Below are 1,149 nucleotides of genomic sequence, written 5' to 3'. Positions count from 1 at the left end.
CTCCCAGACTTCCCCAAAAAGCCTTTAACTGCTTATTTCCGCTTCTACAAGGAGAACTACAGAGAGTACATGCTAAAGAACCCCAAGCTGAGTAAGGCAGGGTTAACTAAGTTACTAGCCAAGCAATACAGAGAGCTTCCAGAGGAGATGAAAGAGAAATATGCCCAAGATTTCGAGAAGGAAAAAGAAGAATTTAAAAGACAAATGGCTCAATTCAAAAGAGACCATCCTCATCTAATATTCCAAAAGAATTCTAAAAGACCCGTTGTCCAGAAGAGACACCAGGAGGAAGCCAGGAAGCATTCTCCTGGAAATTTAAAAAACATGAAGTCCTCTAAAGAAACGTATGGCTTTTCCAAAGAGACAAATCTCCACAGAGAGCCCAAGAAGCCTCCCATGAATGGATATCACAAGTTTCATGAAGATATTTGGTCAAGTAAGCAATTACAACATCTGAACCCAAAAGGTCGTATGGTGGAGATAAGCAGAATGTGGCACCAAACCCCAAAGAGCCTGAAAGATCATTTTCAGGAACAGGCTGAGCATATGGTGAAACAATATAGGGTGGACCTGGATCGCTGGCTCAACACCCTGTCCCCCACGGAATATACAGCATACAGAAAGAGAACCTATGGCAAGTGCCTCAAGATGAGCATGAAGGGAGGCCCCAGCCCCCAAATTAGATTACCTTCGCAGTCCCCACCAGGGAGGAGCTTGCAAGAAAGACCTGGAGAGATGAAGTTAGAAGTTGCAGGAACAGATTCATCAGTGACTCATCCATTACAATCCTTCTCAGTACCAGCAAAAAAGGAAGATGTGGAAAAGCTAACAAGCAGTGACTCTTCAGAGTCCAACACTGAGAGCGAGAGCGAGAGTGAGAGTGAGAGTGAGAGTGAGAGTGAGAGTGAGAGGGAGAGGGAGAGTGAGAGTGAGAGTTCAGGAGACAGTGAGTCCAGTTCCTCATCAGAAGAGGGAGACAACACACAAGCTGGGCTCTAAAGAGGAGGCCATCTCCATGAATATGCAGGAGGCAGGCTCTTCCCTGCTGAGAGTCAGTCAGTTTTGCCCATTTTTCTCCTGAGGAGCATCTCCTGAATTCCAACTGTGTGCCTGCAGGCATACATAAGCACAGTGTGTGTGTCTGTGGGT

The 1,149-nt window shown here is 46.0% G+C and overlaps 1 protein-coding gene across 1 annotated transcript in view; it reads left to right on the top strand.

Moving 5' to 3' along the window:
• LOC102846404 (putative upstream-binding factor 1-like protein 1-like) overlaps positions 1 to 880 on the top strand; it is a gene marked incomplete at its 3' end in the record, with an annotated part of 8,097 nt that extends 7,217 nt beyond the window's left edge. The window contains exon 2 of the mRNA XM_006903407.1: positions 8 to 880. Within this exon, the coding sequence (XP_006903469.1) occupies positions 8 to 880 (873 nt within the window). The remainder of the gene's footprint in view (positions 1 to 7) is intronic.
• Positions 881 to 1,149: the final 269 nt, after the last annotated feature.

Source organism: Elephantulus edwardii, unplaced genomic scaffold, assembly GCF_000299155.1.
Source record: "Elephantulus edwardii isolate Elephantulus edwardi_28Jun2011 unplaced genomic scaffold, EleEdw1.0 scaffold00654, whole genome shotgun sequence".
Lineage (NCBI taxonomy): Eukaryota > Metazoa > Chordata > Mammalia > Macroscelidea > Macroscelididae > Elephantulus > Elephantulus edwardii.
Note: the sequence above shows the minus strand (reverse complement) of the source record. Positions and strands in the feature narration are given on the sequence as shown.